Source organism: Haliotis rufescens, unplaced genomic scaffold, assembly GCF_023055435.1.
Source record: "Haliotis rufescens isolate VD_foot unplaced genomic scaffold, xgHalRufe1.0.p SCAF_17, whole genome shotgun sequence".
In the NCBI taxonomy this organism is placed as follows: domain Eukaryota; kingdom Metazoa; phylum Mollusca; class Gastropoda; order Lepetellida; family Haliotidae; genus Haliotis; species Haliotis rufescens.
The window spans coordinates 15,223,568-15,249,198 of NW_025963857.1; the positions used below are offsets into that span (position 1 = coordinate 15,223,568).

Genomic DNA, 25,631 nt, shown 5'->3' on the forward strand with positions numbered 1-25,631 from the left:
CACAAGTCTTCGGATTTTTTCGTGGGGAATTCTTCGCCATTCCTCCTGTAAGGCGTTGGCGAGTTGTGCCAGTGTGTGTGGACGCTGGTGACGTTGACGGACGCGTCGATCAAGTTCGTCCCACAAATGTTCAATCGGGTTGAGATCAGGCGATTTGGACGGCTATGGATCGACATTGATGTTCTCATTAACAAGGAAATTAAATGTTGCACGTGTTGTGTGGGGCCGAGCGTTGTCATGTTGGAACAGCTCCCTCTGGCGGTCCAAAGTTGGGAGGAGGTGAGGACGCAGCATTTGGTCTATGTATCGGTTTGCTGTAAGATTGCCCTGGACAACCACTTACTGTGATCTACCCGTGTAGGATATGGCTCCCCACACCATGACACACCCTCCACCAAATCGGCCCACCTGTCGAACGCAGTTCGGCGCAAAACGTTCATGTCGACGTCGGTATACACGCTGTCTTCCAAAACGTGACTCATCGCTGAACCAAACGCGTCGCCAGTTCCTGAGATCCCATGCCTGTACTCTGTTGCACCACCGGACACGTCGTTGACGGTGTAGACGTCGCAAGACAGGTCAAACTTTTGGTCGTCTCGCTCGAATTCCTACTTCCCTCAGACGATTTCTGATGGTTTGGTCGGAAATTCTTCGCATACCAGGCACTTGTCCTGCAGTGTCCGTTGCTGTAGCAAATCGATTCCGAAGGTGAGGCAACCGGATGTACCGATCCTGAGCAGGGGTGGTCACTCTTGGTCTTCCACTTCTGGGATGATCTTGAGTCGAATTAGAGCGGGTATATCGATCCCATAGTCGAGATATGGTGCTTTGGTGAACGTTGAAGTGTCTTGCAACGGCAGACTGGGACTCCCCTGCTTCCAAACGTCCAATGGCGATATTTCGGTCAGCTGCAGTTAATCTTGGCATTTTTCGATCTCCGTTTACGTCAGAAAATCCGTAAAGAACTGATGAATTTTGTACTGTCTTTAATAGTCAGTGTCTCTACTCTTGTTTCCAACACTTTGCGCGTGCATTGTGCTGAAAACTTTTTCTGAAAGCAATTTCCGTGCATCCTTTGCATTTTTGCTGATAAACGTTTACAAAAAAACATTTTGAGATGTGTTTGCGCGCAATACACAACAAACATGACATGATTAACGGGAATCAAACATAAGAATTGTCTTTATGACGATTGCTGGGGAAAAATATCTAATTGGAATTTTCAAAACACCTATGCGTTTCTTTTTAGAAGAGTGTATTTACAAGTTCAACAACAATAAATAAAAGGAATGTTCTTGAAGACTGTGTAAAGCAATGGGATGTAGACACGTACACTTTTTACACCCGTTCGACTATTTTTCATTTGAGTGCATATACTGTACACGTGAGTAAGTGAGTGAGTGAGTTGGGTTAAACGCCGCATTGAACAGCATTTCAGTTATGTCACGGCGTGTATGATACAGATCTCAGATGTTTACTACATGTTCGTAGGTGAAAGCACGGGTATGGTGTTCACAAACCTAGAAACAAAAGGGGGCGGTCGGGTAGCCTAGTGGTTAAAGCGTTCGCTCGTCGAAGACCCGGGTTCGATCCCCGACATGGGTACAATGTGTGAAGCCCATTTCTGGTGTCCCCCGCCGTGATATTGCTGGAATATTGCTAAAAGCGGCGTAAAACCATACACACTCACTAGACACAAAAGAGGGGCGAACCGGATGCGAACCTAAAATCATAAGTTTTTGACGTACACAAGGGACGCAACTCATCACAGCGAATTGCAGCGCCTTAGACGATTGGTGCACCCAACTTTAGATGTAGTTTATATAGTGTATAAGTACAAACTGTCTGATAACACGAGTTATGTTCAGTATGTTTCCCATCTAAATATGTGGAGCTATAGTTAACTATTATCAATCTGAAAGCCAAATCTATGAAATTCAATGTATTCCAAGGTTCGGTGGGCACGTCTAGCAGTTGAGGTGCACGCTTGTCACTTAACCGATGCGTATTCCTGGCGATCTTAGCGCTAAGACTATTGTAAGCCTATGCTAAAGTATGGGAGTTACGATCATTTTAGCGCTAAGATCGCTTTGTGCAAGTGGGCCATGTTTTAGGCTGTGACACCTTATCATGGTGTCCCGCTGGGCGATATCTGCGATATTCAAATGCTGTGAAAAACCTAACCGCCTCAATTACTCCGAATTCCAAATTTACATATTAAAACAAATTCTGTAAAATAGAAACACACCAAGTACACACTTTCCTGCATGCTGTAGATAGTTTAACACCGTCTAGTATTTCAGGAGCGGTGGTGTAACGTAGTGGGTAAGGCGTTCGCTCGTCACGCCGAAGGCCCGGGTTCAAATCCCCATATGAGTACCATGGTGTCCCATATTGCCGGAATATTGCTAAAGGCCGCAAAAAACCTTACTCACCTGTTTCAGTTATATCACGAACTAGGAAATTATAATCGGTGAATCTCTCATTCGAACCAAAGATAATAGAATTCTGGCATTCTGGTACGCATAGCGAACAGAAGCGCCATTACGACTGCTATATGGTCTACTGCACGACATGTACGTGCCATATTGTTTTCATGCTGTACATGGGAACACAGTATAAATAGCATGCTACCAAAGGAAATGAATGTGCTTACATTACTAATGTAACATCAGCATGCATGATAAACTATAGGCAACACTCATCAGTAATGCAGACTTAAAATACACCGTCGGTGATGCATGGGACCACCAAATTTGGGAATTGTGGGATGGGCTACCCTGAGGATAATGACCATGTGTCACCTGTCAGACTTGGGGGGAGGCGGGGCTAAGTGTATCTTTGTTCCCCACATCCCTTCCCATTTGTCCTTACGTCGTGGGAGGGGCGCCCTATTACTGTTTGTCGACGGGCCATTGACTCGGTCGCCATTTCGCTGTACATGTAGGTTGGGGTCTGAGACTTCTTGTCACCTACGAAAAAACAAACAAATAACATTCGCTTAATTGCTAGATTAGTTTGGGAGTATAATCAAAGCTTGTTTCCTACTCGTGAGAACTTGGAACTGTTTCGCCGTGTGCGAAATCGGCTGTCCCGGAAGCGCTCGTTAAATCTCCAACACCACCATCACCGGATTTACGGCAATGTCAAGAAAAAGAAAGACCCGTGAAGTTAGAGTGAGTGAGTGAGTTGGGTTTAACGCCGCTTTGAACAATATTCCAGTTTCACCACGGCGTGTCAGCTTGATGTTGGAGGAAATCCCGAAGTGAGCAGGACCTGGCATCAGATGTTTACCACTTTGGTGAAACCCACGAGCACGGGTATGGTGCTGACAAACCTAGAAACATCATCGGAGCGAACCGGGATTCGAACCCACAAACATAGGTTTCTGGCGATCTCAAGGGACGCAACTCTGTACACCGAATTGCGGTGCCTTTGACGACTGGGCAACAAACAGATTAGTACATGTTAGGGTCACTAGGGAACTATATTGGTTAGTGTTTCCATCACCCCAAAAAGTCGATAATTATGAATAAAAGCGACACAATTTAATCCATAATCATAAGACATCTCTGCCAAAAGCCGGTTGTACGATTCCGACTATATTATGAGCATGTGTCTGTGAATCACCATCAAACAGTGATGATACCAGGTGGTTAGGTTATGTTAGCGTATCCCCCCCCCCCCCCCCCCCCCCCCCCCCCCCCCCCCGGTTGCACCCGTCACAAACACATGCAAAGGCAGGTTCGTTTTCATTATTATCAAGAAGTGATGAATCAATTCAAGAAATTTGAAAAGACATGCAGAAAACTCTTGTGCTGCTTAAGTGTACGTGAAGGTATTGTCGCTCAAGATAAAAGACTAAAATGTCGACATAATAGTTGGTGAGGTGAAATCGGGTTTAATGTCGAGTCCATGATTATTGCACTTACATAGCAGGTGTGTGTGTGGCTGCTTGTACTGCTTGTACTGATACCGATTTATAGTGCTTGCCCACTGAGATATTAACGCAATTTAACATAATACCCCACTCAGACACAGTATACTGACTCCGAGCTGACCAATCCCTGTTTTAGCCCCTTGATGCCGAGCGCTAGACAGGGTAACAACAAATACCATCTTTTAACGTCTTTTGGTATGACGCGGCCGGGGATCGAGCCACGGACTTTCCGCTCACCGAGCGGACGCTCTACCACTAGACCACTGACATGCGCAAAATGCACGTTCTGTGTGTGAAGAAAAAGGTCAGAATTGGTCAGGAAAAGGCACGACCCTGTGATAAATACCCGTAGGCAAATCTGGCATAAAACGGGTGCGAAAATGTTGCCAAAAGTGGTCATGCCTTGATTAACATTGGAACAGAGACAAAGGCAATGGGAATGTTGGATATGGGTCAACTCAGGCCCATGTTGCTGGGGTAATGGGCTGTTCAAGAAGGACGATACTGAGGTTAGTCAGCCGGTTAAGGCCGACAGGTGGAACAACAGATAGCCAAGGAGCGGTACACCCAGAGTTACCTCCCCTCCGGAAGACCGCCATTTACGGCTGCTTCACCTTAGGAACAGATACCTCACATTGACATCATCGGGACGACATGCTCTTGGTCATTCCATCAGCAGAAAGACTGTGTCCAGACGACTCCTTCACTATAGTCTGAGAGCCTACCGACCGTTCAAGGGCATGACGTTAACCCGTGCACATCGACGTCAGAGAATGAGGTGAGCGGGGAATGTCGAGCGATGGCAGCGGAGAAATTGGCGCAGAGAACTGTTTAGCGATGAGAACAGGTTCCAACTCTTCAAAGCAGGTGGCAGGGTGCGTATTTGTCGGAGGCCAGAGGAACGGACGGCACGTTGTTGCGTCCAGGAAATTGAACCATACGGTGTCGGCAGTGTGATGGTCTGGGGTGGGATTTGTGGAGACATGAAGACTTATCTGGTTGTTATTGATGGCAATCTTACAGCTGCACGCTACATTAATGAAGCGTTAACGCCAGTTGTGTTGCCATTTCTTCAACGTCACCAGCAATATAACGCCACGCCTCATACAGCCCGCATTACCAGAACATTTTTCAACGCCAACAACGTGAACCTTCTTCCGGCAAGATCTCCTGCCATGTCGCCAATAGAACATCGTGGGACCACTTGGGACGACAGATTAGGCAACGTCAGCCACGTCCAGAGACAAGAGTGGCGTAAGCACAGGCATTGCAGGCAAAATGGCGTCTGATCCCTGTGCACGCCATTAGACGACTGATTTGTCGTGTCAGAGCCTGCATCGAAGCTAGGGGAGGACACACTCGATATTGACTGGGTAGTTGCTTTTTGACATTTTGAAAGTGTTAACCACGTAAAACATGCCAAAAAATAAATTTATTCCGCCAGATCTGTCAGTGTTTATGCAAACATGTTGTAAAATTACCCTGTTTTAAATATACAACAATCACCGTTAAAAAATAGAACTTTGTTATTTTGTTGCTTTTAAAAATATACGAGGTTGCGTTTCTTATGTCCTGGAGTTTATGTGTCGGTATTGTTATGGTAAAATTAAAATACATTCTGCATGAAAACATATTGGCATATCAATTTGACAGCCATTTTAAATTTCTTGGGGGCATGCATAGTCTTACATATTGCGCTCATATTGCAAGTGAAATACGTTTTTTACCTCCAGTATATATCAAAGTGTATGTAAAGGTGTATTTATAAGCCATCTGAGAGAAACATAATCCCGGAGAAGAAACATCGTTTGTTTTTTTATTACATTTATATGGGGGACACGGGCCCAGTTGTGCAGAATTGCGTCCCTTGGGCACGCCAGATACCTATGATTCATGGTTCGAATCCCGGTTCGTGCCCTTTATGTTTCTAGGTTTGTCAGCACCATACCCGTGCTCGCTGGTTTCACCAAAGTGGTAAACGTCTGAGACCTGCATCACTTCGGGTTTTCCTTCCACATTAAGCTGATTTAACTGGACTACTGTTCAAAGCGGCGTTAAACCCAACTCACTCACTGCAGCAATGTGACGGCGGTCTGTAAATAATCGAGACTGGACAAAGGAATCTAGTGCTTGACATCATGAGCATTGATCTACGCATTTGGGAGAAGAATGAGGAAATAAGTCGTACAAAAGACAAATGATAGCTTCAAGTTTTCTGAAAATCTTACGACCCTTCAATGCTACAAATAATTTGATGGTTTCATCAGTTTGGGAACAGGTCTAAAACACCCCTTAACATTCCAGTGTGACAAGGCTATTCAGAGGACTAAATGTCAGCTTCCAGTGATTACTATAAACCGTCAACGTCAGAGAGTAACCAGTCTCGATCATCCCACGAAATATAACTCTATGGGACAAGTAATTAGTGAGTGAGTGAGTATGGTGTTACGCCGCTTTTAGCAATATTCTAGCAATATCACAGCGGGGACACCAGAAATGGGCTTCACACAATGTACCCATGTGGGGAATCGAACCCGGATCTTCGGAGTGACGAGCGAACGCTTTATCCACTAGGCTACCCCAATCCCCCTGAACAGGTAATAAAACCAAGACTCCTTTCATGTCACGTACAAGTTACAAATAGTCAAATGGTTTCGCACTACTAATGTCACATACAAGAGGACATTCCTATCTAAATTGTGACTAATATTCTTGTTATTTATAAAAAACACCATCAACACCAGTTATTCAACGAAATAGATTCCATTGGGCGAAAAAGCCAAAATACCTGTAAAAAATATATGAATGGGTCACTGAAAATCAGTGATGACATCAGGTGTTGGCGAAGAGAGTCAGCTTGTCCTGCCCTAGCGGTACACCGGGCACTAAATCGCGTACACGGGATTGAACACACTAACATTGTATTCAAATCAATCAATCATAGGTCAACTGGTCTTACGTTTACTAATATCACACATAAGAGACCATTCATACTTAAATGAGGGCTACGCTCGGGTCAATTGAACAGTTCGAGCAAATGTGATTGAATACAGTAATTATTTTGCCTTCAACACAGTTACTAAGATATATATCAGTCCAACAGTTACCAAGTACCCTAATTACACGGAGACATTGTCTCCGTTCCAAAGGGCACCAATTACGTTGAGATCCAGACGGGAGATGTTATTCTCTGGCGTGGAGGTTTTATATTTACGGAACACAGTGTCCACCTTTAAACCTTCCAATTATTAATGTATAAAAAAATCGGATCAATCATAACTAAATCGGCAAATCAAGTTTAAACTTGTAAGAATATAGTTCAGGGGGAATGTGGAAGAGTGCCGATGTTTATACACGACAACTGAAAGGTCATACAATGTTGGTTCAGACAATTACATTTCTCAAACAATAGCAAGGGGAAGACTATGGAGGTCAATGGTTACTTACGCAGCAAGGGAAAGACTACGGAGGGCAGTGGTTACTTACGCAGCAAGGGGAAGACTACGGAGGTCAATGGTTACTTACGCAGCAAGGGTAAGACTATGGAGGCCAGTGGTTTCTTACGCAGCAAGGGGAAGACTACGGAGGCCAGTGGTTTCTTACGCAGCAAGGGGAAGACTATGGAGGTCAGTGGTTACTTACGCAGCAAGGGGAAGACTATGGAGGTCAATGGTTACTTACGCAGCAAGGGGAAGACTATGGAGGTCAATGGTTACTTACGCAGGAAGGGGAAGACTATGGAGGTCAGTGGTTACTTACGTAGCCAGGTGAAGACTACGGAGGTCAATGGTTACTTACGCAGCAAGGGGAAGACTATGGAGGTCAATGGTTACTTACGCAGCAAGGGGAAGACTACGGAGGTCAGTACTTACTTACGTAGCCAGGGAAAGACTACAGAGGTCAGTGGTTACTTACGTAGCAAGGGGAAGACGATGGAAGTCAGTGGTTACTTGCCTATCTAGTGGAAGACTACGGAGGTCAACGGTTACTTACGTAGCAAGGGGAAGGCTATGGAGGTCAGTACTTACTTGCGTAGCAAGGGGAGACTACAGAGGTCAATGGTTAATTACGTAGGAAGGGGAAGACTACGGAGGTGAGTAGTTACTCACGTAGCAAGGGGAAGACTACGGAGGTCAATGGTTACTTACGTAGCAAGGTAAAGATTATGGATGTACGCTTTTCAATCCTCTTATAATAGCTCTTAAAGGTTTAACGGCGTTCGGTGATGGTGGGCGGTGAAATCGTGAAGTATTTGTAGAGCTTACTTGACAATGATGCTTCTTGATGCAGGGGTGTAGGGCTTGGTTATTAGGCCGATACTAACATGAGACATTTGCAGGTCACACCGACCTCTCTTCCGAATAGAAGTCATTTTGAAGGATGCTTATCTTAGAAACCATTAAACTACCTTACGATTTAACCAACTGGGTTTGCTGGTACCTTTTTGCGTACACTTTGAATGTCTGAATATGGAGCTGTTAATATCTAAGTTTGAACCATGTGTACGTAACCGCTGGCCCCTATTGTCTTCTCTGCTCTGAACGCATCACTGCATGAGGATGAATGAGTGAGTGAGTGAGTGAGTGAGTGAGTAAGTTAGTGAGTGAGTGAGTGAGTGAGTGAGTGAGTGAGTGAATATTGTCTAGTAACATCACGGCACCCTATATTGGTCAGAAAATCCAGTGGTTAACAATCTAAGCAACGTATCGCACGTGAACAATTGCAAACGATCAGATCACAGTTTGTAGGGGCACGGATGGCCCTGTCTTCTCAGGCGCTGTTGTGTTGATCGCGGATGCAAAAAATATCCCTAAGCTGCTTGTTTTAGATTTGTAAATATGTTCACCAGTAGCCCATCATGTTTAAAATATGCACCAAGAAGGAACTGCTTTGATATAACAGGACAAAATCTTCGTATCATGGGGGCACGGGCTCCAGTCGTCTAAGGCGCCGCAATTCCCTGTGCAGAGTTGCGACCCTTGGGAACGCCAGAAACTTATGATTGTGGGTTCGAATCCCGGTCCACCCCGATTAGTTTTTATGTTTGTCAGCATCGTTCTATGCAATTACGATACAATGATACGCATCAAACGAGTCAGCAAGCCTGACCATCCGATCCTGTTAGTCGCCACTTACGACAAGCGTGGGTGACCCGGATAGTCACTAGTTGTATGTCACAAAGTTGTACAATGTATTGATGTTGACTCATACACAGGTAATAGAAATGACCGTATCATATATACGTAAATGCGGCGTGAAATAATACTCACACACACTTTTAAACTGAGGCTATATACCGACAGTAATGATCTCGGTTACAACATAGGGAGTTGTTTGGTTCATAGCCGTTCTGAACCGTGAAGATCCGGGGTAGAATAGATCTTCAAAAACCCATGCCAGCCGTAAAAGGTGACTATGCTTCTCGTAAGAGGCGACTAACGGGATCGGATGGTCAGGCTCGCTGACTTGGTTGATGCATGTCATGGTATCCCAATTGCATGGATCGATGCTCATGATGTCAATCGCCGGATTGTCTGGTCCAGACTCGAGTATTTACAGACCTCCGTCACATAGCTGGAATATTGCTGAGTGGGGCGTTAAACAACAAACAAACAAACCAATTATAGCTGTTCTAAATGAAAGCGTGTTCTTCATACTCACGTGCAACCTTGCGCTCTGACATTACAAACCAGACGTGTTTTATGTTATACCAGTATTCAACGGCAGCACGACACAGAAGAAAAAACTGGACATTCAGTTGTAAAAGGAACCTTAGATTTGAATAAACAGAATTCGGAATTGCGAATTAATCTGGTCTTTGTAAAGGTCATGAGAAGTAACAAAATGTTATAGCGCTTGATTTGGTTTTATGAGATTGATTTTAAGCTTCACAAACGGTGGTTTGGGGGTTATTTGGTGATAATGTCTGTTTCTAGATGCATGTATATGGATTGTTCTTGGATCAGAGGACTGACACGATGGTATAGCTTGTGCTCGTAATAAATAATCGTTTAACGCTGTAATAATATTTCAGTTATTTCGCGGTCCCGGTCGGGATTCTGTGTGAGAATAGGACCCCGACAGCTCATAGTCTGTAATCGACCAGTTGTTATTCTGGGTCGGGTTTGGTGTGGTTGGATTGGTTTGGATTTTGTTGTGTTGTGTTGTTTGGGGGTGGGGTGAAAGAGAGAGGTGGGGTGGGCTGGGGTAAAAGAGAGAGGGGGTGGGGGTCAACAACTAGCCTAGCCAAACTCGTGATATGGATTGAATGCGACAATAAACAACATTCACTCACTCAGTCAGTCGGGGGCACGGATGGCCCAGTCGTCTGCGTCGCTGTGCAGAGTTGCGTCCCTTAGGCACGCCAGAAACATATGATTCTGGGTTCGATTCCGGTTCGCCCCGATTATGTTTCTAGGTTTGTCAGCACCATACCCGTGCTCGTGGGTTTCTCCGAAGTGGTAAACGTCTGAGACCTGCATGTCTTCGGGCTTTCCTCCCACATTAAGCTGACACGCCGTGATATAATGGAATAATGTTAAAAGCGGCGTTAAACCCAACTCACTCACACTCACTCAGTCATACTTAAGCGTTTCGGCTGAATGTGGATGGAGTGCACCATGTAACGCAGAACATACACCTTTACTACTTTGGTGAAATCAATAAGAAATAAAGGGATATGATGATGACAGACCAAGGATCCTGGTACCGCAAAGGAAGCGCAACTATACAGCGAATTATAGCCCCTTAGAACGCTGCGTCAGCTTTAAAAAGAACATGACCAATCTATTCCGCCATGATATCGCTGCAACATGGGTTGCGTAAAGACCAACTCACACGCTTTTATGCTGAGTCTTGAGTGGCTATTTTACAAGTTTAACCGCAGGTCCTGTGTAATATCTGAAGCTCGGCTGAATGCTTCTAGTTCACAGTGCCCTTTTTTGGATATCAACTTCATTTATTGTAGTTCAGAAACGTTTTGATTACAGGCTGTTGCAGCAATCATTCTTTACATCCTTGTAATGACTCTTATCCAACATGGTGATACTCCCGTGCGTGACACCCAGAACCCAGAACGATGCTGTGGCGGGTTCTGCAGAAACCAACCCTCCATCAGCGAATACGCATGGAGATGGGAATCAAGACCCATCAAAACACACGCAAGTCCTTTGATTCAGAGTACAATAGGGGGCACGGGTGGCCCAGGCGTCTAAAGCGCCGCGATTCGCTGTGCAGAGTTGCGTCCCTTGGGCACGCCAGAAACCTATGATTGTGGGTTCGAATCCCGGTTCGCCCCGATTATGTTTCTAGGTTTGTCAGCACCAAACCCGTGCTCGTGGGTTTCACCGAAGTGGTAAACGTCTGAGACCTGCTTCACTTCGGGCTTTCCTCCCACATTAAGCTGACACGCCGCGATATAACTTGAATACTGTTAAAAGCGGCGTTAAACCCAACTCACTCACTCGAGTACAGAGTACAATAAATGTGGCATGTTGTACGTATGCTTTCGACCCTATGCCAAAGAAACGTGAATTTGTAGGATGTAAATTTTGTTTGGATGTTTTTGTTTGATTTCAGCAAAGAACTTCTAAATGGTTGTGACGATGAAGAAAAGGAAAATAATCTACCACAATGGTCAGTTTACACAGCCGTTATCGAACAGTGATTGATTTCCGGGTTTATCAGTCCTCTGGATTATAGCTGGATTATGTGAGTTACCGAGGTCCTTTAACCATGCAAGTGACTAAACACAGACACGGAGGTGGGTCGCGGCTGTTGCGTGTGAGTGAGTGAGTGAGTGAGTGAGTGAGTGAGTGAGTGAGTGAGTGAATGAGTGAGTGAGTGAGTGAGTGAGTGAGTGAGTGAGTGAGCGAGCGAGCGGGGCTCATCTTGTAGTAGGCACTATGACAACAGACTGTAATGGACCGTTTGCTTTAACATTGAACGGAATTGGACAATTAGTTATTGATGCACTATGGATGCGAGTTTCCTCGGGGACATTCTTTTCTGAAGCCTCTTGTAACCATTCGTCGATTCATTTGACAGAGTGTTTTTGATATTCCATTGAATGAATTGGTCGCCTTTAGGCCGCTGAGAGCGTTATACCAACCCAGTCACGACATTGGATTCAAGTGCTAAGTGGGCTCATCGTCCCATATACCCATCTCTCTATTCTCAAGGGGCACGGGTCTAAGGTCTAAGGCGCCGAGATGCGCTGTGTAGAGTTGCGTCCCTTGGCACGCCAGAAACCTATGATTGTGGGTTCGAATCCCGGTTCGACCCGATTATGTTTCTAGGTTTGTCAGCACCATACCCATGCCACGCTTTGGGCTTTCCTCCCACATTAAGCTGACACGCCGTGATATAACTGGAAAACTGTTAAAAGGGGTGTTAAACCCAACTCACTCACTCACTCTCTTTTGTCAGGCTGTCTCGGGCTGTCAGGCTCGCTGACTTGGTGGATGCATGTCATCGTATTCCAATTGCGTGGATCGATGCTCATGATATCAATCACTGGATTATCTGATCTATTTACAAATCCTCGTCATAAAGCTGGAATATTGCTGAATGAGGTTTAACAATAAACAAAAAAACCTATAAAACCACTCCCTCTCAATAAGAAAGAGAGTTAACACACGTTAATTCGTGAAATTATATCTAAACTCAGTAGTTCCATTAATTGCAAGTGTACATTAATTGATGTGTATTCAAGATTAAGTAGGCATGAAATAATTTACAACCAACTATCTTTTTCCTCAGAAATAATGGAGAGTTAAATAATGGAGTGACGTCAGATATGTGTTTAAAAACGAATTGAATCTTCCATTTATTTGAGATATTTGCAGTCATGCTTCTTGGTCACCTCTTTGATCTTCTGAGTGAGTAAGTGGACACATCATACAACAATATTCATTTTGTGTCACGACAGCAACCTTAAATAAGATACACGGTGATGTTTAGCACAAGAGCCATCAACGCAACGGGTACACGGTGATGTATAGCACAAGAGCCATCAACGCATCGGGTACACGATGATGCATAGCACAAGAACCATCAACGCATCGGGTACAAGGTGAAGTATAGCACAAGAGCCATCAACGCAACGAGTACACGGTGATGTATAGCACAAGAGCCATCAACGCATCGGGTACACGGTGACGTATAGCACATGAGTCATTAACGCATCGTATACACGGTGATATATAGCACAAGAGCCATCAACGCATCGGGTACACGGTGATGTATAGCACAAGAGCCATCAACGCATCGGATACACGGTGATGTATAGCACATGAACCATCAACGCATCGGGTACACGGTGATGTATAGCACAAGAGCCATCAACGCATCGGATACACGGTGACGTATAGCACATGAGTCATTAACACATCGTATACACGGTGATGTATAGCACAAGAGCCATCAACGCAACGGGTACACGGTGATGTATAGCACAAGAGCCATCAACGCATCGGGTACACGATGATGCATAGCACAAGAACCATCAACGCATCGGGTACAAGGTGAAGTATAGCACAAGAGCCATCAACGCAACGAGTACACGGTGATGTATAGCACAAGAGCCATCAACGCATCGGGTACACGGTGACGTATAGCACATGAGTCATTAACGCATCGTATACACGGTGATATATAGCACAAGAGCCATCAACGCATCGGGTACACGGTGATGTATAGCACAAGAGCCATCAACGCATCGGATACACGGTGATGTATAGCACATGAACCATCAACGCATCGGGTACACGGTGATGTATAGCACAAGAGCCATCAACGCATCGGATACACGGTGACGTATAGCACATGAGTCATTAACACATCGTATACACGGTGATGTATAGCACAAGAGCCATCAACGCATCGGATACACGGTGATGTATAGCACATGAACCATCAACGCATCGGATACACGGTGATGTATAGCACATGAACCATCAACGCATCGGGTACACGGTGATGTATAGCACAAGAGCCATTAACGCATCGGGTACACGGTGATGTATAGCACATGAACCATCAACGCATCGGATACACGGTGATGTGTAGCACAAGAGCCATTAACGCATCGGGTACACGGTGATGTATAGCACAAGAGCCATTAACGCATCGGGTACACGGTGATGTATAGCACATGAACCATCAACGCATCGGTACAAGGCGTAAAATCAACCAGATAAGCCATTGTGGCCACCAGATTCACTTTGTACGACAAGTATTGGTGCCTATTCGGCCCCAACAAATGGACAAAATGGAAAAAAAAGGCTCTAAAAAAACAACATTTAAAGGACGGCACGATAAAACGGACATGGATTTATGAAAAGGGTAAAAGGTGACCGTGTTATGCCTCAGACTTTTACGTCATCACTTGTCGTCCTAGCGACGTGATAGAAAATCATTACGGATCTCCCTCTCCGTACAGACAGATTAGATGAACAGCGCTGGTCTTTGCGGCCTATAATCTAATCTCTCTGGCGTCTCAGACATGAAGCCCTACCTCTGACAGAAAAGACATATGACAAACTTGGTCCTTTTCTCCAAACTCGATACCGCGTTGTCTTATTCACCCGATAATTTAGTTGTAAATACGTTGTAAATCCAGTCTCCTTGCAGCATCGTGGTAAAAGACACACAGAGGTTTATTTACGGACCAAAAACTAGGTACAAGCGTAGATCATACGGCTCGACCTTCGGACAGGAATGTAATAAGCGCAGAGGTAATCTGGAAAACTGCGATAATTTTGTTGTGAGATCGAATAAATCAGGTTGCGAATCACGTGATATTTAGAGTTACAAGTGGTTAGGTCGCGTGCTATCCGAAGTCACAAAATATCCTGAGTTCACGATGACAGTCAAATCTCGCGTGAGAAAAGGAGGGGCGGTCGGGTAGCCTAAGGGTTAAAGCGTTCGCTCGTCACGCCGAAGACCCGGGTTCGATTCCCGACATGGGTACAATGTGTGAAGCCCGTTTCTGGTGTCCCCCGCCGTGATGTTGCTGGAATATTGCTAAAAGCGGCGTAAAACCATACTCACTCACTCACTCACTCACTGCGGATAAGAGGACTTATTGGCTACAGAATCGTAGTGACATCTGAGTGAATGGAAAAGAGTACGTGTTTTTGAACAACAGGCGTTGTACGATGTTTTACAAAACAGTGGTTTTAGTTAAATACATGGATTGCAATGATGGCAAGGTCTGCTCGGTAGAGGCGAAGTCACCGCACTCATTGCAGGGTTGGCCCTAACAACGGAAGTCTTGATATGGGCTACTGATTACAGGGGTTTAATAGCTCTGATAAACGTCGGTCATGTATAGATGCACTGATCACGGGTTTGTATGTCCCTGAGAAACGGTAATTTTGAAATAGTTGCTCTGATCGCGGGTCTGAATGTCCCCCAAAAGCTGTGGTCTTTTAACACAGGCACTGATGGCGGGTCTGTATGTCCCCGATAAACGGTGATCCGGAAACATACGCACTGATCGCGGGTCTGTATGTCCCCGACAAACGGTGGTCTTGAAACATACGCACTGATGGCGGGTCTGTATGTCCCTGACAAACGGTGGTCCGGAAACATACGCACTGATGGCGGGTCTGTATGTCCCCGACAAACGGTGGTCTTGAAACATACGCACTGATCGCGGGTCTGTATGTGCCCGACAAAGGGTGATCCGGAAACATACGCACTGACCGCGGGTCTGTATGTCCCCGACAAAGGGTGATCCGGAAACATACGCACTGACCGCGGGTCTGTATGTGCCCGACAAAGGGTGATCCGGAAACATACGCACTGACCGCGGGTCTGTATGTCCCCGACAAACGGTGATCCGGAAACATACGCAGTGATGGCGGGTCTGTATGTGACCGACAAACGGTGGTCCGGAAACATACGCACTGACCGCGGGTCTGTATGTCCCCGACAAACGGTGATCCGGAAACATACGCACTGACCGCGGGTCTGTATGTCCCCGACAAAGGGTGATCCGGAAACATACGCACTGACCGCGGGTCTGTATGTCCCCGACAAACGGTGATCCGGAAACATACGCAGTGATGGCGGGTCTGTATGTGACCGACAAACGGTGGTCCGGAAACATACGCACTGATGGCCGGTCTGTATGTCCCCGACTAAGGGTGATCCGGAAACATACGCACTGATGGCGGGTTTGTATGACCCGACAAACGATGATCCGGAAACATACGCACTGATGGCGGGTCTGTATGTCCCCGACAGACAGTGGACGCGAAATAGAATCACTGATCGCGGGCCTTACGACTTGAAATGAATAAGTTGCCCAACAATCTCTTATAACCTATGTCATACAACGAAACGTGTGATGCATTAATATATGTTTGATTTCCATTTGATGTTAGATCCGACAGTGATTACCTGTACGAAACTTAGATTTAAGAATTATTTCCCAGACAACCCCTGTCATACGAGATACACTGTACGTCGTTGGATAAGCCCGCTTCTCTGTCATTACAGTCTTACCAGGGACGCCCTTAACAGAGAAGATTACAGGGCGTGGGACTCAATCAACGTCCATCTTTACATCGCTGCATTTGACATCATATAAGTATATAAGTATGGAAATATGCACGGTATGCTGCATGTGACACATACAGTTATCATTGAATTATGTATACCCTTGATCAGATTCAGAACCTGATATAGAGAAAAAGTTATGACCTTGACCGCTTAAGGTCAAGTGGAATAGAGACAACCCCCACAATGCGTCTAGTACAGGATGAACTATCTACACGATAAACCTGAAAACCTAAGTACCCCCAAATACCCACGCCGCAGGAAGTATTTATCGTATATCCAAGTTCGCGACTCCTTTGCACTCAAAAATATTCCAACTACATGACACCGGTCTGTAAAAAATTGAATCTGGACCAGAGAATCCATGGATTGACATCATGAGCATGAAAATCAAAATTAATATAAACTGACGGCAAAATAAACTTACGAAAAAAAGAAACTTTACCACTTAAAAAAATAAATTGCAAAAAAATAAAAATACAAGTTCTCACTAAGTCAATGTAAAACACATAGTCCAAACACAACAATGCTCTATGCAGAAAATAATACACGCCCACGATACGTTTGTTACTGTAGAAAATGCGAAAAAGTGGACACGTACCGCTTGGGAAGCCAAAGCCACAATAAAGGTATATAAATGATACGTAAGATATGCCACAATAAGGGTATATAAATGATATGTCAGACACTCACACCGATAAAAAAAGACACTACAGAAATGCCACGATTGACCCCTGAACAACGCAAGCGGACCCTGGGTATGATAGAGCTGGGGGCCACCCTGCTCTATATTGCTAGAACTTGTGGTTGTTCCCGTGTTGCTGTAACTAACCTAATGCAACGTTACAGACAGAACGGGCAGACATGAGACCGACCACGATCAGGGTAACTACGCCCAATGAAGACCGGTACTTGCCTACTTTGCATCTCCGTAATCGATTCCTGACAGTGACGTCATCACCGTCGAATAACCTATGGGAATATGGTAAGTCGACATACCGTGGCCCAGCGACCCAGGGCTCAACGAATTAGGGCTGACAGACCTTACAGAGGACAGTTATTGACAGCGCAACGTCGTTGTCAGAGATTGAAATAGTGCCGGACTGTTAGTCTTTGGCAGCGACGTGACTGGCAGAGGGTCGTCTTTACTGGTAAAAGACGGTTCTGTCTGTTCAGAGCTGATGGAAAACAGGATGTTTACCGCCGAAGGGGAGAACACGCGGCGGCATGTTGCGTTCAGGAGGTCGTGCCGTATGGTGGAGTGGATGTTATTGTGTGTGGAGGAATTTGTGGGCAGGAGGTAACACTACTGGTCATCGGTAACGGACATTTGACACCTCAACGTTACATGGATGACATTCTTCGTCCGATTGTCCTACCATTTCTATTTGGCCTGCACACTCCCCAGTCATGCCCACCATTGAACATCTCTTGGATGTCATGGATCGTCGTGTTCGACATCGACCACAAAAACTGATCCAGGCCCTCCAAGAAGAATGGCGACGTATCTCACGTGACGTCGTCAGACGAATGACTTTTTTTCTGGCGCCGGAGAATTTGTGCGTGTCATGTAGCAGGGGGTGGTCATACACGCTATTAATGTAACGTGTCATTGAACTTTAGCGATTTTTGATGTGTGTTCCCTCTGTCCATTACGTTGAAAGCTTGTTCTTCAAGTAGGGCAACTGGCATGCCAATATCTGATGCTGTATGACTATATTTTTAATGTTGATTTCTTTGACATTTTGATCTTTTCAATTATAAATTTCGCTTCATGCATCAATCTTTTGTGTTTTTAAAACTAGAGTGATTCAGAACCATGGTTAAGTTCTATTTGCCATCAGTTTATATAAAATATAATTTATTCAAACATTTTTTTGCTCTTTAATAAGTGAGTTAATTGGGTTTAACACCGCTTTTAACACTATTCCACTTATATCAAAGCGTGTAAGTTTAACGTGGAAGGAAAATCCGAAACGACTATAAGGCTGATAAACCTAGAAACATAATCGGGGCAAACCGGGATTCGAACCCTCAATCATAGGTTTCTGGCGTGCCCAAATGATATAACCCTGTACAGTGAAATACGCCGCCTCAGACCACCCGTGTCCCCGTTTTTTTTTTTTTTTATTAATCTACATTATCACCTTTGCGTAAAACACCACTGATCAGTTGGGAGTAACACAAGGCACTGTGAGTAATGCTATCTCAGGTTCCAAAAGTAGATATACTACTCAACTTTTGAAAGGGATACTGAGATGTTTCCTACTTTTATAAAAGCCATAAGCAACTTAATGCAATGGTATATAAATTACTTATTGTGTGTAATGATGCTAAAAATGAGTCAGTTCCCAGAGTGTATTGAATGATTTTTGCATGAAAGCTTCGATCAGTCGATCAGTTACATTCAGTCCCTGCCTGGTCACATAGAATATCCCTATCACAAGTTGAGTAGAATAGTAGCGTTGCATTGCACTCTACATGCCCATTCATCTCATCATGAAGGTGGTGATCCTTGCTGAAGCATAGACTAAACTGCTGTAATACTAGTATAAGAATACATTACAGTAGACTACGTTTATAACGAACACGCTTATAACGAACTGACGGATATAGCGAACATATTTTTAGTCCCAGCCATTTGAGGTATGTATGCTGTATATATGCTGTATATATGCTTATAACGAACTACGGTTATTACGAACTAAAATTAGTGGTCCCTTTGAGTTCGTTTTAACCGTAGCTTACTGTATTTTTATATACATTCACGACTGCAGTGCGGAATAGAACGTAATTTGAAATAAAGTTGAGCTACCCTTGCGTGACAGTCTTGTTTACCGATCACCCCAAGAAACGGGAACTATTTGTTTACATCGATCGAATAACCCCCTTTAAGCACCAATTACAATCTGTTTCATCGTAATCCGTCGGAACAGAACTATAACATGATGTAATTAGACTGCTAATTTAGTTAAACTGACGATGACACCCATCTGGCTTTCACTGCAATGAATAATCAATACAAGCCTCTTTGTACTAACAAGTACAAGCATAATGAAACAAGCTTGCAACCGTAATATGCAAAAAGAGGGCGCATTGTGTTAGTCAATGTAATCCTCGGATCTGGTACGCAAGGGACAAGCGTTTGGCACTGACTGGTGAAGTGGCTCTTCGTCAGCTTGAAAAGAGCATTTTGTGCAGGTTTTTCACTGTGCTCGCCAGTGCGCACCTGTGTTCGCCCCAATGAACCAGTTTATTCCATTTGGTTGTACCATACATTCTGAACCTCCCGAGATCTGACAACCCCTGCAGAATAGATGACACGATAATATCAAAATTTGAAAAGATGCATATTGATATATGTGTGATATAGCAAAGTGTGACAGGGTGAGCGTCAATTGGCATTTTACTAGTTTGCTTCAAGACCTTTAAAACACCATTTTTCCTACCCGGTAGTGGAAATTGTAAAGTGGGGCATGCATTACAGTTTTCGCGAACACCTGGTGTCATTACCTTTTTAACATTATTTCCATGGATTCATTCATATAATTTTCACCACTAGTTTTCCTTTTACGTCCAAGGGCATCTGTTTCGGCAGATAATCGAGACTGACTATTCTCTGGCGTTGACGTTTTATCTGAGTTTGTATATATTAATTAATGATTAAAACACCTAGACTAAACAAGGACTTATTTTACACAAGGCACAACGTCTACACGTTTTGGGTTACAGACAGAGGAAGATAACGTCTCTGTATAGAGAGACTTTGCTTGTCATTTGGCAGGCGTTGCAAGTTTATTCAAGTTCCCCAAACGCAACCTTGTTTGTACGATATCTGTCATCTCGTCCTATATATCACTCCTACAGTTGAGGATAAATGCAAATGCAACGTCTTTTTTCAACACCTGGCTCTAAGTAAAACACCTGCACCTTGGTATAGTGAGTGGGTGAGTTTATGCTTTACGTCACATCGTGCACCTTGGTAAAAAATAGACGAGCATATATTTGCTATTGTATAGAAAGAAAATGTGAAAATTTTAAGATCAGAATGAATTATTGTTTGTTACAGATAAACATATGTAACCTTGCTAAATAAGATACAAGTAATATAATACTGGATAGTAAAAAGTGTGTGTCTGTGTGTATGTGTGCGTGTGCGTGCGTCCGCGCGCGTGTGTTAAAAGAGGGAGGGAACTCTCAGAATGGAACGTAGCTTCTGTAAAATTTTGTTAACAACATGTATAGGCTTGGACAGGTTCTTACAATATTATTTTAATGACCCCATTCCACAAAACGATCTTAGTGGTAAGGTTGTCGTAAGTTCATGTTAACGTATGGGAGTTACGATAGTCGTAGCGCTAAAATCAATTGTGGAACTAGGCTCTTGGCCCCACTCTACAAAGCGTTCGTAACGTCAAGACGCCACCGCAGCCAGGCCACAAACAAAAGACAAAGACCAATGACGCCATTGATTTGAAAGTGTTGCCTCTTCTTCAAAAACCAATGGGACTGCACAAAGTACGAACATGGCTATACTCTATGTCGTTGAAAAAATCAAACGACTTCAGCAAGTTTTGTTGATGGATGGGTTTACAAACAGCAAAAGCCCACAATATCGACTAGAGAGTACAGGTCTTGACATTGATTTGAAATGTTTTCCCAAACCAGAAACAGACTCCACTAAAACAGAAAAATGACAAATGTTTCTGAGTTTGTTATGTTTGAATAAAAGAATTGATGCTCTGATCCCAGGTAACATTTTAGCCACAAATCCCAAATGTTTCCCTAAATGTCCCACAATAGTTTAAATTTCAGGACAGTTTCATTTCCTTAATCACCCCATCATCCACCTTATCTCCATATCACGAGGGATGGTCGGGTAGCCCACTGGTTAAAGCGTTCGATCGTCACGCCGAAGACCCGGGTTCGATTTCTGACATGGGTACAATGTGTGAAGCCCATTTCTAGTGTACCCCGCCGTGATATTGCAGGAATAGTGCTAAAAGCGGCGTTGAACCATACTCACTCACTCACTCACTCACTCACTCACTCACTCACTCACTCCATGTACACTCCTCTACTCCAAGATTCATGAAACTGCAACATGCCTGTTGGTAATAATATCACAGGTGACTTCTTTATTGTTGAAAAAAACCCAACTTCGATGGTCATTTATATTGCCAAACATATCTTGATTGACATGCTGCTAATTGGGATCACAACTTACTATGGATGCTGTTGAAGCATTTGCCTAAAATGGATCACAAAAAAGAGAAACCTCTTGGATGCCGTTCAGAGTGGGTTAAGTCGGTGCGTGTTGTCAGAATATACAAACTGAAAAAGAGGAACCGAATTGGAATAAGCCCAATCTGTCTTACCCAGCTGTCATCCAAACTTTGGCTTCCCTCCATGAAAAGTTTGTAGTTGTTCTCACTGACATGGCCTCAAATAACAAACCATTATTTGTAAGTATCAGCATATCAATTGTTTGATCAAAGAATTGTTTTAAGTAACATATCGCAGAATGTCAATATAAGGCCATCATGTTAGCTGAGAAAGAAATCTGCGAAATCCCCACATCAGTACTATCGATCAACTTTTGGCTTGACTCCAAAACCTTAAGATACACTTCTTTTGTACTGGATTACAAAGTTCCATAAAAATCCGTACAAACAAGTATATTGCTGATTCCAACAAATGTACCACTAAATGTCAAACAAAACCCCCGTTTAGCGTAACTTTAATCCTTCATACAATTAAGGAAGGGCTTAATTTTATATTCACGGAAAATATTTGAGGCAAGTGGAATTAATACCATGTGGATTTTCAATAAAAAGGGATAAACTTGATTTTCTGCAATCTCAGAAAAGAACCACGTTCAATTCTGTCAAAAGTTAGAACTTGCAACTTTGTACACCACTACTCATACATCAAACGTAAGGGGAAACTTCAATCCTTGTTCCATGGAGCATCAGTCGCTAAATGTGCTCACTACAGAAATAGATATACATTTATCCTTAACGGTTCAGGACAATGTGTAAGAAATGAAAGCAAATGCCACCTGACGTGAGAAAAACAACATGTGAAATGCTGGACCCGTGAAGATCCGGGTTAGAGTAGGTCTTCAGAAACCTATGCTTACCATAGGCGACTATGCTTTGTCGTAAGAGGCGACTAACGGGATCCGGTGGTCAGGCTCGCTGACTTGGGTGATTAATGTCATCGTATCCCAATTGTAGATCGATGCTTATGATGTCAATGACTGGATTGTCTGGTCCAGACTCGATTATTTACAGGCCGCGGTCATGTAGCTGGAATATTGCCGAGTGCGGCGTTAAACAACAAACAAACAAAATCATAGATAAGATCTGTATGACATTTGGGGATAGGACATTCAAACAAGATGATGGCATCCCCGTGGCACCATCCTTTCTGATCTGGTTCTATATACATATGAATAGGAATATCTGATCGGATTGGCAAAATCAAAGCAAGGGAATTTGGCCAAGAAATCTAAGATGGCCTAATATTGTTCAGTGATGCTCAAGAGATCAGTGAAACCGCATAAAGATTCAGAGTGACCCAACACGCTACCCACAAGATCGTAGTACAAGAGGGATGACCTCAACATTCCAAATGTCAAGAAAAAATTCGGGCCTTCGGGGTGACGAGCGAACGCTTTAACCTCTTGGCTACCCCACCGCCCGAAGACATGGCAGACATGTGGAAGACGTTTCCAATTTTCACCAAAAAAATATCCTTTTTAATTCCCGATTTTGAGGAGTACCATATGTTCCATGACATGTTCATTAGCGGCAGGTGTTGGTGATGAGTTCCGCCGGTGGAGCTGGATACACTCATCTTTCGCGAACACCTTGTAACATCACGATTCGATAATGATTCTAGTTGGTTGGTTAGAGTTACAACATTCAAGGCCTCAGTAATTCTTACAAGAAGCTATACGGCAGAAATGTGGAGGACATTTCCACAATTGACGTGCCAGTGACCAAAATAGTGTCCGATGCAATTCCCTGTTTTGACTTGCACGTTTCTGTGTTTGTTCAGGTGGACACTTGACTTGCCTTTGCATGTGTTTGTCACGTGTGCCACCGGTGGGGAAGGATACGCTCAACCTTTCGCGAACGCCTGGTATCACTTATTGAAAGGGAGTCATAGACACACGCTCATGATATGGTATGGTATAGTCGGAATCGTAAAATGGACGGAATGTACTGATTATTAAAAGGGTTTGTCGCTTTTATAAGAAAACATCCGATTGCTTTGTTCAACGGTTCCATGTACTTGAAAAAGTTCCGTCGAGGTGCTCAAACATAAATCCTCAAGGAAATAAACACATATTTGTCTTTTCTTGTAAATTAACATATCTATCCATCGAGTGACTTGACAAAGCTGATATTTCCATGAGAGGCGATCGAAGATATTCATTTCAACAGTTTTTCGATGTATCATGTATTTTCTTACTGGTGACAGTCTGGAAACAAGTTTGTTATTGGTGCTGACTGAAAGTAGTTGCATTGCAAGGTGCTATTTTACACAGCGAAACAACGTTCTATTTCACAGGATGATGGCTATATTGTCAGATGAATAGTTTACCTAATACATCAGACATTTTGTAACAAAAAAATGACGACGTTTATATAAAACTATGTAAATAAATATGTAAAAAATAAATATGCTGTCAATGAAATTTTCGGACAGACGACATGTTATATACATTAATTTATTCATCAAATAAAGATGTTTGTTGTGAAGCGTTTTCGCCTGTCTGGATATGTACACGATATGCATAGATTTGACGCACACCTTTTCGCGAACACCTATATTGTCACTACCTTATAGTGATTCTTAACACAAGCTCATGACATAGTCGGAATCGTACAATCGACACAGCTTTTAGCATATATTTCTTATAAATATGAATAGGGTTTTGTCGCTTTTATTCGCTTCACAGAGATTTGGCATTTCTCAATAAGCAACAAATACATATTTACTCAAATATTGTACACTTATTCAAACAGATTCCATGCATATTTGAGTAAGGCAGGTGTGGTCTAATAAGGGGCACCGCTGCTCCGTTCGTCGCGTCAGTGTCCGCTAATAGTTAGTTTTCTTTCATCTGCACGTATTATGTTCATGGTTCTGTCTGCACTACAACTATTCCCGCGTATTTTTCCAAAGTGTTAAAAAGCCTTCAACCAACGTTGCTTTGGGCTCTCTTCCCTCATTAATCTGGCACGCCGTGATAGAACTGACTGTCCAATGTCTGCCTCGAACGAACGTGAATCGCTGAATAGATACATGTATAAACTCCCTCTGGTTCTCTAGCGAATTGGTCAATAGATGGTGTTAATAATCCGTTGAATGTGTCACTCTCCTTATGGGCACGTGTTAAATGGTCAGCTCAGGTTGACTTCCACTGATGAATGGGATCGTTGGATATAATTGGACTCATAAGATTCATGGGTTGTACGAAACTCGTCTATATTGGTGCAATAAATCGTGGATAGGTGCTTATTAAATGTTAATGCTCACCTCGCTACTCAACCAGTGGGTCATGTTTTCAGTGGGGAGTTAAAGTTGAATTCATAATAATATAAAACGTCAATGCCGGAGAATAATCAGTCACGATCATCTGCCGCTACAGATTCCAATGAATTACTCAACTTCAAATGAAATGTTGAAGACATTTCAATTGAATTCTCCAGACATGTAGATCTGACTTCGAGACAACGTAACTTCGACATATCACAGGTTAAATAATACTGAATAAAAAATGAATACGCAGAGACCAAGCTTTTACTTCCAGACAACCGTAAGTTTTGACTGTATAATAAATATTATGTATTAGACTATTACATTAGTTCACCGGGAAATAAAACAATTATTTAGAAGCACTTTACTGGTTTTACTAAAGAAAGGATGCGACATACCATGTTGCAGGCCATAGGTGAGGTGAGGTGAAATTGGGTTTAACGTCACGTCCAAGATTATTGCACTTATATAGCGACCTGCATGCACGTGTGTGTGTGTGTGTGTGTGTGTGTGTGTGTGGCTGCTTGTGCTAGTCCGGACTGATGCCGATTTATAGTGCTAGCTCACTGAG

The 25,631-nt window shown here is 43.6% G+C and overlaps 1 protein-coding gene across 4 annotated transcripts in view; it reads right to left on the reverse strand.

Annotated features, from left to right (window-relative positions):
* Positions 1–25,631, reverse strand: part of LOC124140881 (thyrotropin-releasing hormone receptor-like) — a 110,656-nt gene that overhangs the window by 4,469 nt on the left and 80,556 nt on the right. Inside the window, exon 3 of one of the 4 annotated variants that reach the window (XM_046508697.2) lies at positions 2,805–2,972. The exons of 1 other annotated variant lie outside the window; for it this stretch is intronic. In XM_046508697.2, the coding sequence (XP_046364653.1) occupies positions 2,830–2,972 (143 nt within the window). In that variant the 3' untranslated portion in view covers positions 2,805–2,829. Of the gene's footprint in view, positions 1–2,804; positions 2,973–25,631 lie in introns of those variants that run through there. 2 more of the 4 variants (XM_046508699.2, XM_046508698.2) reach the window with 2 other exon arrangements.